The 14,450-nt window shown below is 46.5% G+C and overlaps 1 protein-coding gene across 14 annotated transcripts in view; it reads left to right on the top strand.

Moving 5' to 3' along the window:
* Nucleotides 1-14,450, top strand: part of ZMYND8 (zinc finger MYND-type containing 8) — a 150,587-nt gene that overhangs the window by 125,343 nt on the left and 10,794 nt on the right. For all 14 annotated transcript variants that reach the window (XM_023192509.2, XM_023192507.2, XM_023192505.2 and 11 more), the window contains 5 exons: nucleotides 4,628-4,708; nucleotides 7,126-7,204; nucleotides 9,830-10,069; nucleotides 13,212-13,372; nucleotides 14,348-14,414. In XM_023192509.2, coding sequence (XP_023048277.1) covers nucleotides 4,628-4,708; nucleotides 7,126-7,204; nucleotides 9,830-10,069; nucleotides 13,212-13,372; nucleotides 14,348-14,414 — 628 coding nt within the window. The remainder of the gene's footprint in view (nucleotides 1-4,627; nucleotides 4,709-7,125; nucleotides 7,205-9,829; nucleotides 10,070-13,211; nucleotides 13,373-14,347; nucleotides 14,415-14,450) is intronic.

Below are 14,450 nucleotides of genomic sequence, written 5' to 3'. Positions count from 1 at the left end.
AGATTGTTTAGTAAATTACTAAGTAGGTAATAATTTACTCTTTACTGATGAGTAGATTACTAATACTGATGAGTAAACAGTTCTGGTTTTCAGAGAGAATGGATGAAAATAATTGAGGATGGTTGTTTCTAGAATTCTTTCTCTTTTAAAAATGCAAACAGGGTCTCATTTTGTTGCCCAGGCTGGTCTCAAACTCCTGATCTTCCTACCTAGGCCTCCCAAAGCGTTGGGATTACAGGTGTGAGCCACCACACCCAGCCTGTTTCTAAAATTCTTATAGTGTTACTGATAAAGAATTAGCTTTATTATATTGAGTTAAGGGAAGAGGAATCTTTTTAAATTCTCAATGGTGAGAGAAATATATACGAATTTTTTTTTTTTACCCAAATGAGTTTTCATTGGTTATGTTTCTTTTTATTTCTTCTGTGTAGGTGTAATTGTTATCTATTGCTACAGAACAAATTGCCACAAAACTTAGCAACTTTAAACAGCACACACCTTTATTATCCTACAGTGTTTGTGGGTCAGGAATCTGGGCCCGGCTCCACAGGGCTCTCCACTTCAGGATCTCTTGCAGTTGCAGTCATGGTGTCTGCAAGGGTTTGGGACTCACACAAAGGCTCAACTGGGATCCATTCTCCTGGTCATTTAGGTGGTGACCAGCAAGATTCACTTCCTTGAGAGCTGGTGGTCTGGGCCACCCTCAGTTCCCTGCCATGTGGGCCTCCCCAGCATGGCAACTTGGTTCATCAAAACCAGCAATGGAGACTGGGCACGGTGGCTCACACCTATAATCCCAGCATTTTGGGAGGCCAAGGTGGGTGGATTGCATGAGCTCAGGAGTACAAGACCAGCGTGGATAACGTGGTAAAACCTTGTCTCTACTAAAATACAAAAAATCAGCCTGGCATGATGGTGTGCGCCTATAGTCCCAGCTACTCAGGAGGCTGGTACACAAGGCTTGCTTGAACCTGGGAGGTGGAGGTTACAGTGAGCCGAGATCGTGCCACTGCGCTCCTGCCTGGGCGACAAAGCAAAACTGTCTCAAAAGCCAGCAATGGAGAGAGCCTGCTGGCAAGACAGAAGTCACAGGCTTACTTAGGCCAATCACAGAAGTGATACCCCATTACCTTTGCTGTATTCCATTGGTTAGAAGCAAGTTGCTAGGTCAGAGGGAGGGGATTACAGATGGGCACAAAATAGTACTAGGTTGGGATCATCGGCAGCTTTCCCACCACGTAAGGTAGCAATATATCTGCATGGTATTTACTCTGGGCTAGATGCGGTCCTAAGCGCTTTTTTATGTTACTTACTCAGTCTTCTTGACAAATTGATGAAGTGTAGGTACTGTTATCAGCCCAATTTTATAGATGAGAAAACTGAAGCCCAGTGATGTTACACAGTGTGTCTAGGGTCACAGGCTAGTGAACGGCCAAGCTGGACTTTGAATGATAGCAGCCACGCCCTAGAGAGTGTGCACTTAACCTGGCTTTGAGCTGCGTTGTGCTTTTCAAACAAGCCTGCTGATCACAAATGTTCGTGCCACAAACTGTTGCCACACGACTTCTATAAGCATCTGCTCTTAGGATTCATTGTGGCTGTTTGAGCCAGTGGCTGTAACCACAGCACTTTGGAAGGCTCAAGTGGGAGAATCATTTGAGGCCAGGAGTTTAAGACCAACCTGAGCAAGACACGGAGATCATGTCATGTCTTTACAAATAAAAAAAAATTAGCTGGGCATAGTGGCACATGCCAGTAGTCTCAGCTGTTCAGGAGGCTGAGATGGGAGGATTACTTGAGCCCAGAAGTTTGAAGCTGCAGTGAGCTCCGATTGCACCATTGCACTCCAGCCTGGGTGGACAGAGCGGGACTCTGTCTCAAAAAAAAAAAAAAAAAAAAAAGGCCTGGTGCAGTGGCTCACGCCTGGAATCCTAGTACTTTGGAAGGCCCAGCTGGGTGGATCACCTAAGGTCAGGAGTTCAAGACTAGCCTGGCCAACATGAGGAAACCCCATCTCTACTAAAAATACAAAAATTGGCCTGGCGTGGTGGCAGGCACCTATAAACCCAGCTACTCAGGAGGCTGAAGCAGGAGAATTGCTTGAACCCAGGGAGTGGAGGTTGCAGTGAGCCGAGATTGTGCCACTTCACTCCAGCCTGGGGGACAGAGTGAAACTCCGTCTCAAAAAAAAAAAAAAAAAAAAAAAAAAAAAACCAGTACCAAACTGAGACTTCTTGCTAAAGCGATCTGTAGGATTATTAGAGAATTGAAAGGGGGTAATTTTTTCGTTAGTGATTTAAGTAGGTGTCTGGGTTTGCCTGAATGATCTCTTGTTCTACCTTCAGTTCTCCTTACATCACCTTCCCTTGATTTGGTCCCAGCTGTTGGCTCATAAATGGGAAAGCTGAGGCCTGCTGAGTGGATCTGATTAGTGGTTTGCAGGAAGGCTGTTTTCTTAGCTCCTGCAACCATTTTAATTCTGTTACCTTCTGCATCCCGTTTGTTCTTTAAAAAGTTATTTAAAAAAAAATTTTTTTTTAAAGATGGGATCTTACCCGGCTAATTTTGTATTTTTAGTAGAGACGGGGTTTCACCATGTTGGCCAGGCTGGTCTCGAACTCCTGACTTCAGGTGATTCGCCTGCCTTGGCCTCCCAAAAGTGCTGGGATTATAGGCGTGAGCCACCGTGCCTGTCCAGGAATGATTTTTTTGATAGGTGTTTTCTTTGAAGTTAAAAAAATGAACACAGTGACATTTTTTGGGAGCTGATGAACTTTTCCTGTCTCTGAGGTGACCTGGAGTGGAAGATGCAGTTCTGTGTGTTTTGGCAGAGTGATATTCTTTACTGATGTTGAAGTCTTTGCTATATTTGGAAGTTTAGAGTAAAAGGCAGTCCACGAATGCATGATATCTTTGAAATGGAATGTGACCATTGCATTAGCAATGTATTGAATTTCGCCCACTTTCTAAAGTTTTCTTGTAAAGCCATTTAGTTGTAATTTTTAAAACGGACACGGTGGGTGCAACAGAGCAAGGAAACAAGTGCAGGAGGCTGCAAAGCTGTGGAAAGTGCAGAGTGTTTTTGCTGGCAGTGGCCTGGTGTGGACTCCACAGCAAGCTGAGAGGGGAAATCTCAACAGAGATTTTATTCATTTTACTCCATTTTGGGGCGAATTTGGGCCTACTGTTTTGGGGCTTGGCAGCAATTATGCAATTGCATACTTGTATGAATTTCTTTTTCTTTAAAAATAAGATGAATGGGTATTTCTTTATGAACACCTACTCCGTGGCAGGTAACGAGACACAGTCCTTGCGTGTTTTTTTTCATTTAATCCTCCTGCACACCCTACCGGGGGGCATGCAGTTCTTTTTTTGTGTGTGTGGGGAAACCGAGGCTTAGAGATTATGGATAGTGAGGCATCAAGATACGAGGCTGCTCTTTGTCCCGCCTTCTCCCTGAATTGGGGCATCTAGAAAGCGCTGGAGAGACTTCGTACCAGTCAAGCTGGGCCTGAGACAGAGCCTGATCTCCTGTCCCCCCCTCTTTCTGCTGTGATGGGGGAAGGGTCAGCTGGCAGGTGGGAGGTAGAAGAGAAATTCATCCTACGAACATAGTCAGAAAATCCCTGGGTGCCTGCTGCATGGACCTTAGCTGATGTCACCAACTGGCTGATGCCTTCAAGGGTCAGATAGTTAAAGAAAAAGAATATGGGAAATGAACTGCAAAGACAATGTCCTGACTGAAGGCATTAAAATTGACAAACCAGCCATATCTATAAAATGGACTATAAAAAGGAATGAAGTTCCGCTCCTGCTGCAGCACGGATGCGTGAATCACAGAGGACCTTGAGTTGTGTGATTCCATTTATATGAAATGTCCAGACTGAGCAAATGTGGGGAGAGAGAAGGCAGATCAGTGGTTGTCAGTGGCTGGGGGAGGGGGGATGGGATACCAGGAAGTGAAGACTAAGGCCAGGCGGAGTGGGATTTTCTTTCTTTCTTTCTTTTTTTTTTTTTTTTGAGACGGAGTCTCGCTCTGTTGCCCAGGCTGGAGTGCAGTGGCCGGATCTCAGCTCACTGCAAACTCTGCCTCCCGGGTTTACGCCATTCTCCTGCCTCAGCCTCCCAAGTAGCTGGGACTGCAGGCGCCCGCCACCTCGCCCGGCTAGTTTTTTGTATTTTTTAGTAGAGACGGGGTTTCACCGTGTTAGCCAGGATGGTCTCGATCTCCTGACCTCGTGATCCGCCCGTCTCGGCCTCCCAAAGTGCTGGGATTACAGGCTTGAGCCACCGCGCCCGGCCAATGTTGGGGTTTCTTAACCTCAATGCTGGTGACATTTTGGGCTCAAATGTTGTTGTTTTTTGTGCGGGGTCCTTGTGTGCATTTAGCATGGTTTAGGTAGGAAGTTTAGCAGCGTCCCTGCCTCCACCCTCCACATGCCAGTAGCAGCTCCTTCTCCTCGCTCCTGCACCTGTCATGACAACCAGAAATGCCCAGTGTCTCATGTGGGACAAAATTGCCCTGAGTTGAGAACCTCTGCTTTATACAGATAGATTTTAGGTATTTGTCACCAGGAAAAGCCTCCAAGAAGTGATCAGCTGAATTGTTTCTGTTTTTATCTTTCAGATGATGGACGCAATAAAAGGAACAATGACAGAAATATACAACGATCTTTCTAAAAACACTACTGGAAGCACAATAGCTGAGGTCAGAGGTGACACATGAATTCCTTATTTGCTAAGAGTGTTTTATGGGCTGCTTTAAAGGTGATACCATGAAGAAGCTTCTCTGGAAACCCCTCTTGGATCCTGACTTGGTCACTAAGCTGGCTCTACTTGATGAGGGTATTTTTTCCTTTAGCCAGTCAGCTGGGGCTGTGGAGACATGCCCTGCTTTGTGTGATCATTTCTAATAAAACAGCCAAAACCAGAGCTTCAGTTAGCCTATTGGTGAAACTGGATACCAGTTCTTTTTGCTTCATGTAAAACTGGCTCCTGAATCTTCTCTGTAAGTTTGGACTTTTTAATACAAGTGCTTCTTGTTGTTCAATACTTTGTATACTGGAGTCTCCATAGTTATGTAATTGTGTAGAGAAGAAAGTGGTTAAGACATTTCATTGGCTGGGTGTGGTGGCTGTAATCCCAGCGCTTTGGGAAGTTGTGGTAATCCCAGCACTTTGGGAATCCTGAGGATTGCTTGAGGCTAGGAGTTTGAGACCAGCCTGCACAACATAGTGAAACCCATTTCTACAAAAATTTTAAAAAAACAAGCAGGAGATGGTGGTGTGTTCTGTAGGAAGCTGAGGCAGGAGGATTGCCTGAGCCCAGGAGTTTGAGGCTACAGTAAGTTGTGATTGTGCCACTATACTCCAGCCTGGGAGACAGAATGAGAACCTGTCTCTTAATGAGGGGAAAAAAAAAAATTAAGCTATCCACTTATAAAGTGTCCACTTATAAAAATACACCTCTGAACTTCCCCTTTAGGCTAATTCCCTATCAGGGCTTGGAGAGTGGGCCACTTCCCGGTTGTCTGTGGATGGTACAGTGTGGGCCAGATACAAACAGGTTATCTGGTGAAATGACAAGTGGCAGGACTTACAGAGGTCATCTAAGGTGATGTTGGAGAACTGTGGGAATCCTTTGCAGAGCTATTGACCTTTTAGGACTTGGCAGCATTAGGCTGGTGCTCAGATGAAGAGGAGAAAATCTTCAGGAAGGCAACCTTGTGGTTCCTTAAACAGAAAACATTGTGAATACAAAGATTTAAGAGAGGCCCCAAGAAAAATCAATGAATCCCCTTGAATAGTTTTGCAAATATGACCTTTATGATTATGCTTCGGACATCAAATAAGAAGTTGCTTTAGAAACAACTTCATTCTTGTTTGTATACATTGTAAGAATTGGCGTGTGGTTGAAAATATGGTTCATAATATCTCACCTGAAACCTTGGATCTGGATGTATGCCAGAAGTTTCTTGGATTTTAGAGAGGTAATATGCAACCCCCCACAATTAGAGACACCATTTCTGCAATGAAATGTGATTGTTCACGCTACATGAATAAATCAGGTTTTCTCGGCCTTAGCTCTACTGACGTTTGCACCAGGTACTTTTCTGTTGTGGGGCTGCCCTGTGCATTGTAGGATGTTGAGCAGCATCCCTGGCCTCTACACACACATGCCAGCAACACTGCTCAATTGTGATAACCACAAATGACTCCAGACATTCTCATGACAGGGAGAGTACTCGAAATTGCCCCGGTTGAGAACTACTGTGATAATTAAACACTGTTTATTATTATTTTTTAAATTAATTTTTTTTTTTTTTTTTGGAGACAGAGTCACCCAGGTTGCAGCATAGTGGCATGATCTTGGCTCACTGCAACCTCCACCTCCCAGGTTCAAATGATTCTCGTGCCTCGGCCTCCCAAGAGCTGGGATTACAGGCATGCGCCGCCATGCCCGGCTAATTTTTGTATTTTTAGTAGAGATGGGGTTTCACCATGTTGGTCAGGCTGGTCTCGAACTCCTGACCTCAAGTGATCTGCCTACCTTGGCCTCCCAAAGTGCTAGCATTACAGGTGCGAGCCACCGCACCTGGCCAAAACACTGTTTAATTAGTTTCCTCTCAGATCAGGTTGAGTTTATTTTCCCTTCAAAATGAGTTTGGCCCCAAAGTCACACCTCCCCTGCCCAGAAATACCCTTTGGTTTTCAGAGATGTCAGGCTTTGGAATTTCAGGTGAATAAGTGTGGATCGCACCACCTACATGTTGTTATGTAAGAGCGAAAATCCAGCTATCTTTGTATTTGTTTCATATTTATAGATCAAAATCCTAATCAAACCCTTAATATATTATTTATATGAAAGTCTGGTCCTTGTCACTTTAAGTGACTTTCCCTCGTGCCAGTATTTCTTGGAATCGATGGCCTGTTTATACTTGGTTTTCTGAACCAGTGTTTCTGGTGAATTTGGGTTCACTCACTAGTACTCACCTCTCTGAACTACAGTTGTGGGAAGGTTAGCATGATTCCGGTACCCCTCACAGCCAGCCATGGTTGAGCTTCTGAAACCTGCGGGTGAACTGCATGAGACAGCTTTTGAAGATGCTCGCTCTCCCTCTTCCAGATTCGCAGACTGAGGATCGAGATAGAGAAGCTCCAGTGGCTGCACCAGCAAGAACTCTCCGAAATGAAACACAACTTGGGTAAGGCCTGACGCGTTGGTTTGGACTGAGGAGGGTTTTGTGTGTGAACTTCTTTGCACCTCTGGAGTCAAGCCCAGATGTGAGTGCAGTTAAAACTAGGCTAGGATTGTATGACTTATAGGGAGACCACAGAATCCTGAGAGTCTGGCCTGGAGAAACCAGGTATAAGAGCGGGTGTTGGTGGGAGCCCCCCTTTCCTCTGTTCAGAACACCAGCCTCAACAATAAAATAATGAGGATTGGTCAGGCACAGCAGCTCACACCGTAATTCCAGCCCTTTGGGAGGCCCAAATGGGAGGATCACCTGAGCCCAGAAGTTCAAGGCCAGCCTGGGTAATCTGGCGAAACCCCATCTCTACACAAAATTTTAAGCCATTAGCTGGGCCTGGTGGTACGCTCCAGTGGTCCCAGCTGCTTGGGAGGCTGAGGAAGGAGGATCACTTGAGCCTGAGAAAAGTTGAGGCTGCAGTGAACTTAACTAATTTCATCACACAAACTGTTGTGATAAGGGATCTGTTATATTCCTGGTTTTCCTTTTCTTTTTTTCACACTCTGCATGCTGTGGATATATCCCCAGTTTTCAAGGGAAGAAACCGCCATGTTGAGGAAGTTATTCAAGGTGACATGGCCACAGTTCAAGTCTGCGCACTCTTCACTCTGTTCATCATTGAGTGCCGGGTCCTTTAACAATATCTGGATGCTTCCCGTGCACTGCTCACTGTGGAGAAAGATACTTTATTGGTCCCTGGATTAGATTGACAGATGTTTTGGCCCATCATTCTGTATAGATAAGCTTTTCCCCAAAGGTAGGAGTGATTGCTTCAGATCCTCACGTAGTATCAGATGGGCTGCTGGCAGCAGCAGAACTCTTAGGTTGAGGACCCATGCCCAGATGTGCCTACCTGCTCACCTGTGGTCTGCATTGAAGTCACAGACATGAATCCTTTCAGAGCCCCCTGGAGAAGAGCCCTGGGTTCATTCTTTCTGGACGCTTATTTGGGTGTTGTTGCTTCTTGTCGTTTGCCTTTTTTTTTTTAAAAGACAGAGTCTTACTCTTGTTTCCCATGCTGGAGTACAGTGATGTAATCTAGGCTCACTGCAGCCTCTGCCTCCCAGGTTCAAGTGATTCTCCTGCCTCAGCCTCCCAAGTACCTGGAATTACAAGTGTGCGCCACCATGCCTGGCTAAGTTTTGTACTTTTAGTAGAGACGGGGTTTCAGCATGTTGGCCAGGCTGGTCTCAAACTCCTGGCCTCAAGCGATCCACCCACCTCGGCCTCCCAAAGTGCTGGGATTATGGATGTGATCCCCTGCACCTGCCACCACTTCTTGTTTTTCTCATAAAATCAGAGAATCTTACTTTCATAAAGTCCTTTTCTTTTTATGTGTTGACTATGCATTTGAAAAAATTACCTGTGGGCTGGCCAAAACTCAGCTATTTTTTGCAGGCCCATAGTTAAAGGTAGTTTGATTGACTCGAAGGTTCTGTCTGGCCACAAGTAGTTAACTTCTTTATGAGGGGTTAATTTTCTTTTATAAAGTTCAGGAAGAGTATTTGAAGGAATTGAGGGACCATTTCCCTCCTCTCCTCTCCCCTCCCCTCCCCTTCTGTCCCTTCCCCTCTCTTGTCAATGGAGTTTTACTCTTGTTGCCCAGGCCGGAGTGCAATGGCGTGATCTCAGCTCACTGCAACCTCCGCCTCCTGGGTTCAAGCAATTCTCCTGCCTCGGCCTCCCAAGTAGCTGGGATTATAGGCACTCACCGCTGCGCCCAGCTAATTTTTGTATTTTTAGCAGAGACAGGGTTTCACCATGTTGGCCAGGCTGGTCTTGAACTCTTGACCTCAGATGATCCATCCACCTCACCCTCCCAAAGTGCTGGGATTATAGGCGTGAGCCACCACACCGGGCCTATTTTTCTTTTATTACAGCCTGCAGGTCACTCCTAAATGAATTACCTGTGGACTTACTGAAGTAAAATTAGAGAAATCTTGGTAGACTGAGTAGGTTCATAGTTGTCCTGTTAGTGTAATCTTCAACCACTGTCCCATCTGGATCCAGTGCCACAAGAGATGCCTACAAGAAAGCATGCCTGAGTTCTAGGCCCAGCTAGCTGTGTGCCTCAGTTTCCTCATCTGTGAAAGAGGTAGAATAGTGGTACTTACCCCGTAGGATTATTAGGATGAGGGTTACTTCAGTTAATAGTTAGGAAGTTCTTAGAACAGTGCCTCCATGTAGTAGGTGCTATATAGGTATAGATTGATGGGGGGAAACGGTTTATGTTAATGAATATTAGGAAGGAAAGTGAGTTTTGGTGGCATTTGTTTCAAGGGTTACTTTGAGGAATTCCCAGAATGTAGTCTGGTGTTGAAAATCCTCTGGGGCTGCAGTTGTCTCCACGCTGGGCGCCTCATGTCCACTCTCAACAGGCAGCACCATCTGGTCGCTATGATGAATGCCCTATTTACAGATGAAGACTCGGGCTAGGTTATTGCCCATGGGCACACAGCCAGGGTTTCTCCCAGCCTGGTCTTGCACCCACGTCTGCCTGAATCTGGGGGCAGGATTCGCCCCACAGCCCAGGCTGGGGTCAGGTGATGAGCAGTGTTCCTTCCCCTCCTCCACCAGAGCTGACCATGGCGGAGATGCGGCAGAGCCTGGAGCAGGAGCGGGACCGGCTCATCGCCGAGGTGAAGAAGCAGCTGGAGCTGGAGAAGCAGCAGGCGGTGGATGAGACCAAGAAGAAGCAGTGGTGTGCCAACTGCAAGAAGGAGGCCATCTTTTACTGCTGTTGGAACACCAGCTACTGTGACTACCCCTGCCAGCAAGCCCACTGGCCTGAGCACATGAAGTCCTGCACCCAGTCAGGTAATGCACTGTGGGACTGCCTCCCATCCTGGGCTGCAGTGGCTGGGCATTGGTCTCCCCTGTGGACCTCAGGGGTCTCAGGGCTAATTGACAAGAGAGGTTGCCTGGTTTCTGGTCACTTTCACTCAAAAACAATTGTGTCTCTTACACATAGGTGAGCAGCATGCAGGCACATAGCTAAGACTTGAGCCAGGGACATTTTGAACCTTTGATTTTTGCAGAACCCTTGATCTCTTCTCAGGCCTAAAATGTCAGTAGTACTGAAGTTGAGACACTGTGGGTTTTTTTTGGCAGTAATGGACTTGTGGCTTTAGATAATATAGATTCCCAATTTCTTTGTTAAGTAAAAAGTGTTAGTTTGGAACTAGCCTGTCTTTGACACTGCTGTAATATTTGTAGTTACCCTTTCCAACATAGAACAAGCAGTCCAGGCCTACAGCTTCCATCAGGAAGCACTATCTAGTTAGAATTTATCAATTTTTTTTTTTTTTTGGAGACAGAGTTTCACTCTTGTTGCCCAGGCTGGAGTGCAGTGGCGTGATCTTGGCTCACCGCAACCTCTGCCTCCTGGGTTCAAGTGATTTTCCTGCCTCAGCCTCCCGAGTAGCTGGGATTATAGGAATACACCACCACGCCCGGCTAATTTTTTGTATTTTTAGTAGAGATGGGGTTTCTCCATGTTGGTCAGGCTGGTCTTGAACTCCTGACCTCAGGTGATCCGCCCACTTTGGCATCCCAAAGTGTTGGGATTACAGGCATGAGCCACTGTGCCCGGCATCAATAATATTTTATAAATTATTATTATTATTGTTATTTTGAGACAGAGTTTTGCTCTTGTCCCCCAAGCTGGAATGCAGTGGTGTGATCTCGGCTCCCTGCAACCCCACCTCTTGGGTTCAAGTAATTCTCCTGCCTCCGCCTCCTGAGTGGCTGGTATTACAGGCACATGTCACCATGCCCAGCTAATTTTTGTATTTTTAGTAGAGACAGGGTTTCGCCATGTTGGCCGGGCTGGTCTTGAACTCCTGACCTCAAGTGATCTGCCCGCCTTGGCCTCCCAAAGTACTGGGATTACAGGCGTGAGCCACCATTCCCGCCCTATAGGTGATTTTTTTTTTTTTTTTTTTTTTTGGGACGGAGTTTTGCTCTGTTGCCCAGGCTGGAGTGCAGTGGCCGGATCTCAGCTCACTGCAAGCTCCGCCTCCCGGGTTTACGCCATTCTCCTGCCTCAGCCTCCTGAGTAGCTGGGACTACAGGCACCCGCCACCTCGCCCGGCTAGTTTTTTTTGTATTTTTTAGTAGAGACGGGGTTTCACCGTGTTAGCCAGGATGGTCTCGATCTCCTGACCTCGTGATCCGCCCATCTCAGCCTCCCAAAGTGCTGGGATTACAGGCTTGAGCCACCGCGCCTGGCCTATAGGTGATTTTTTACAATTACCTTTTATTTGTGGCAAATGATACTAGCTTTGTATGGTTGGAATTAAACACTTCCATTTTAAAGAATTTCAAGTGTCACATAAAAAATACAATAAGGTAGTATGTCTACAGATTGGCAAAATTTGCAAAGATGGTTCATAAATGACTCAAGTGTGAGCTTGACCAGGGGTTAGTAAACCTTTTCTGTGAAGGGCGAGAGTGAATATTTTAGGCTTTGTGTACACCATGTGGTTTCTGTTGCTACTACTTAACTTTGCTGTTGCAGTGCAGAAGCAGTCTTAGATGATATGTAAATGGATGGACATAGATGATATGTAAATGGATGGATGTGACTGTCTGCCAGTAAAACAGGCAGCGCTAGCTTGCCAGCTCTTGCTCTAGACAAATCTGTTTTTTTATTATTTTGTAAAAGGCAATATTGGAGCATACCTTGCCCTGTTCTTTAGTCTTTAGGGAGATGTCTTCTTTGTAGAGACTTTTGGTCTCTTACTGGAGTAAAGTCTCTTTGTGTTTTCCCTATGTTCTGGAATGTGTCTGATAAGCCTTTTGCTGTTTTGCCAAGATGGCCAAAATGTCCTTCGGCTTTCCTTTTTTTGTGATATAATTACATCTGTTCTTCCTAAATTCCTCCCCAACGCCCTGTTTTTCTATGTGTCCAAGTTTCTGCCATCTCCAGATGCTCTGGGCCTCTGACAGCGTGTTGCCTTTCATGTCGTTTTCCTGTCCCACCTTAGAAGGAAGCAAGCCCCTGCGGCTAAAAATACAGGTCTCCACCTAGAAATTACTAAATAGAGTAACTCTAAATTGGCAGTTACAGGTTGGCTCTTGTTGATGGGCTTTGTTTGTTCCAAGAATATACTTTCATCCCAGAATGATTTAATAAAACTTGAATTGCTAACCATTAAAAATCAACGTGTTGGGGCCGGGCGCGGTGGCTCAAGCCTGTAATCCCAGCACTTTGGGAGGCCGAGATGGGCGGATCACGAGGTCAGCAGATCGAGACCATCCTGGCTAACATGGTGAAACCCCGTCTCTACTAAAAAATATAGAAAACTAGCCGGGCAAGGTGGCGGGCGCCTGTAGTCCCAGCTACTCGGGAGGCTGAGGCAGGAGAATGGCGTAAACCTGGGAGGCGGAGCTTGCAGTGAGCTGAGATCCGGCCACTGCACTCCAGCCTGGGCGACAGAGCAAGACTCAGTCTCAAAAAAAAAAAAAAACAAAATCAATGTGTTGGCTAGGTGGGTGGCTCAAACCTGTAATCCCAGCACTTTAGGAGGCCGAGGTAGGTGGATCACCTGAGGTCAGGAGTTCAAGACCAACTTGACCAACATGGTGTTACCCCATCTCTACTAAAAATACAAAAATTAGCCAGACGTGGTGGTGTGCACCTGAGTCCTAGCTACTTGGGAGGCTGAAACAGGAGAATCACTTGAACCCAGGAGACAGAGGTTGCTGTGAGCCGAGATCATGCCTCTGCACTCCAGCCTGGGTGACAGAGTGAGACTCCGTCTCAGCATGTTTACGTTAAAATTTGGAATTCCAGCTTTTGGAAAACTCTGGCAATCCGGCCCCCTTGAGCCTACACTTTTATGCCCTGGGTAGGGCTGACCCTTGGGTGCCACTGGGTGCAGGGTGGGGCTCCATGCATGTTTCAAAATCATCATACTCTTTGTATATGTGGCATCTCTTTCTCCTTTGTCCCCAGCTACTGCTCCTCAGCAGGAAGCGGACGCTGAGGTGAACACAGAAACACTTAATAAGTCGTCCCAGGGGAGCTCCTCGAGCACACAGTCAGCACCTTCAGAAACGGTCAGCGCCTCCAAAGAGAAGGAGACGTCAGCTGAGAAAAGCAAGGACAGTGGCTCGGTGAGGATCCCCCTGTGCCTTTGGCTAGTGACATCTACCCTTTGTGCCAAGTGGACTTAGGACCCCCTGTCTGCCGCCCTGAAAGTTGCATGTTTTGGGAAGCTTGTCGTAACAGGGTGCCAGAATTTCCAGTGGATGTGTGGGAACATGGAGCCTGAGCTGGTGTGTGTAGGACCTGGCAACTGCTCCCTGGTACTCTCCCCTGGGGCCCTCAACGTGTAGAGTAGTGTCGCCCAGGAGAACTTCTGCGATGATGGAAATGTCCTGTACCTCCCATCCAGAATGGTGGCTGCTAGCCACATGCAGCTTTTGAGCACTTGAAATGCAGCTAGTGTGACCCAGGACCGTATTTTACAATTTTATTTAATTTTAACTAATTGAAATTTCAGTAGCCACATGTGGCTAGTGGCTGCCACATTGGGCCATGAAGGTTTCACCTCCTTGTTTGCCAGGGTGTGATGTTTGTGACATCGATGGTATGCGAAGACTATTTTCATGAGTATAGGGCTTTTTACATTTTTAGTCATTGTTTGTCTATTTCAGTGCATGTTAGGAAAAGGATAAATCGTTAGACTGTCAGTTAAAACGCATTGGTTTAACTGATAGTATTACTTAGTCAGAGGCTAGCATGAATTAAAAGCAGACTGATAGAATTTTGATGTCTCTTCTTGGATATGGCAAAAATCCGGAGGGGGGTCTGTTAGTGAGTGGAGTTTAGGAAACAGTGAATGTTCTAGGGTAGAGTGAGGGGCCACCCTGGTGCTGTGGTCCAGCCTGTTCAGTGTGGGAAATGGCACCTGGGGTTTGGCCACCTGGCCGCCCTGTGCCCATCACTCCCACCTGACCGTACCAGGCAGAGGGCACTGAGATGCTTTGGGGGCAGCGGTGAGCACCCCCATGACTCCCTGGATTTCCCTGTGGGGGCGACATTAGCCTCAGTGCCTTGAGTCCATCTTTTTCTTTTTGTATTTCTAGACCCTTGACCTTTCTGGCTCCAGAGAGACGCCCTCCTCCATTCTCTTAGGCTCCAACCAAGGCTCTGGTATGTTGCCCCCTGGTGGGCGAACGGTGCTTCACA

Source organism: Piliocolobus tephrosceles, chromosome 20, assembly GCF_002776525.5.
Source record: "Piliocolobus tephrosceles isolate RC106 chromosome 20, ASM277652v3, whole genome shotgun sequence".
In the NCBI taxonomy this organism is placed as follows: domain Eukaryota; kingdom Metazoa; phylum Chordata; class Mammalia; order Primates; family Cercopithecidae; genus Piliocolobus; species Piliocolobus tephrosceles.
The sequence above is the reverse complement of the archived record's forward strand: the minus strand, read 5'-3'. Positions and strand labels throughout refer to the sequence as shown.